Here is a 1,708-nt window from a genome sequence, read left to right as displayed (position 1 = left end):
GATGGGATTCATGACTCGATCCAGGTAACGAACACCAGTACCGTCGGCATGGTAAGCAAAACGGGGTAGAACCAGAATTTAAGGTTCCCGGGGAGGAGCCCCCACGGGTGGAACCCAGTAAAGGGGGCGCTTTTACCCTGGCACAAGGAACACTCAGGTTAGAGCCTCATGGTCGGGCGGGAGGCACACCTAACAGCCACAGCTGCATCTTAAAGAGACTCCACTCCCCAGGAAACAGAATAGAAGGAGTGTAACCGAGGCGTCTGCCCAGAAACAGTCATGAGCTGGAGAACCTGACTGCTCTCCGCCCGGTGCCCTCACAGACGGCCAGTTCCATCCTGTTCTAGGTGGAGTCACACTTCCTTATGCACCTCATGTTCTTCATCCGTTCACTCGTTGGTGGACACTTAGGCCCCCCCCCCCACCCCCCCAGTTGGCTGTCGTGTATGATGCTGCGATGAGGCGTCTTTTTGAGTTAGTGCTTTCAGATCAGGTTTATTCAGGAGTCAAGGGCGTCAAGCTAGAGGTGGGAGGTGAGCATTTCAGAAGTCAGAGGCTGCTGTGAGGGCGAGCTTTATGGAGCCAGGGCTGCCACTGGCCATGGCAGTATTTAATTTACGCCGATGCCCATTGACCTCAGTGCAGCTGTGCCGTCGGGAGGGTTTAAACATGGGACGAGTCAATTCGAGGAGGCCCAGAACAGACACCTCCCTGAGGCGGGCCCTGTGCGTCGCGTTCACCACGGTATGAAGTGGCCGGCACGTGGCAGGCCCTCAGGAGATCCCTGCGCAGGGGTGAGTGACTGGCTGAGCAGGCGACCTTTCGGCCTCCTCCCAGGCACGAGCCCCTGACGCGCACAGGGACGCGTGGATGGGGAAGCAAGATTACGCAAACACAAGTCTAACTTAGACTGGCATCAGGATCAACTTTTGGATTATAAAAGAGTTAAATACATATATAAGCAACGTTTTACCTTTATTAATTGCTCTCCCAAACACCCCTTGTCAAGCCAAAACTATTCCATTTGAACAAAAGCGTGTCCCCAAGCCCGTGGGGTGGCGGGACACTCACGTACCTTTGTTTTAATGGAGCACAGCGCATCGACGACCTTCTGGAGGCCCGGCTTAGGGTCGCCGACCTAGAGCAAGACACGGGACCAGGCGCTGTATGACAGGTGGCACCACACCCATTGGATCTGGGCAGTTCTATCATAGAATTTCTCCAAAGAGTAAACCCAACCCTGCACTCGCTACCTGGCCCCACCAGACCCCCCACGCACACCGGCTGCAGCCCTGGCAGCCCCAGAGGTGAGCTTCTCATCCTCTCCAGCGGCAACAGCGCTCTCAGCTTAGAAGGAAGGACACTGGCCCGAGCTCGCCTGCACCTTCTCGCAGGCCTTCGCCGACTGTCCGCCCTCGTTCTTAACACTCTCCCCTGGCTCTCCCGCCTCCCCAACCCCTCGCCCTCATTTCCTTCCATCATCTAAATCAGCGTCTGTCCACGCCTCTCCGTGCTTTCCGTGGATGGATTCATAGACACATGGCTCCCACCTTGACATAGTCCAGCTGTGACTCACCAGCCCATGACTCCACTGGCTTTACAACTGTCAGGACGGCAGCTCAACCTTTTGTCCCGTTGCCTGCAATTCCCCACTATGGAGCCGTCCTGCAGCCTGAGAGCCTGCCCTTCCTTTTAGCATGTGGGGGTC

General features: G+C 56.4%; 1 protein-coding gene across 1 annotated transcript in view; it reads right to left on the bottom strand.

Moving 5' to 3' along the window:
• LOC102436958 (carbonic anhydrase 2-like) overlaps positions 1–1,708 on the bottom strand; it is a 13,329-nt gene that overhangs the window by 2,649 nt on the left and 8,972 nt on the right. The window contains exons 4-5 of the mRNA XM_006107066.3: positions 1,076–1,138; positions 16–137 (exon numbers count right to left, since the gene is read on the bottom strand). Of these exons, the coding sequence (XP_006107128.1) occupies positions 16–137; positions 1,076–1,138 (185 nt within the window). The remainder of the gene's footprint in view (positions 1–15; positions 138–1,075; positions 1,139–1,708) is intronic.

The sequence above is a fragment of the Myotis lucifugus genome, unplaced genomic scaffold (assembly GCF_000147115.1).
Source record: "Myotis lucifugus unplaced genomic scaffold, Myoluc2.0 scaffold_997, whole genome shotgun sequence".
Lineage (NCBI taxonomy): Eukaryota > Metazoa > Chordata > Mammalia > Chiroptera > Vespertilionidae > Myotis > Myotis lucifugus.
This window is presented reverse-complemented; position numbering and strand designations above follow the sequence as displayed.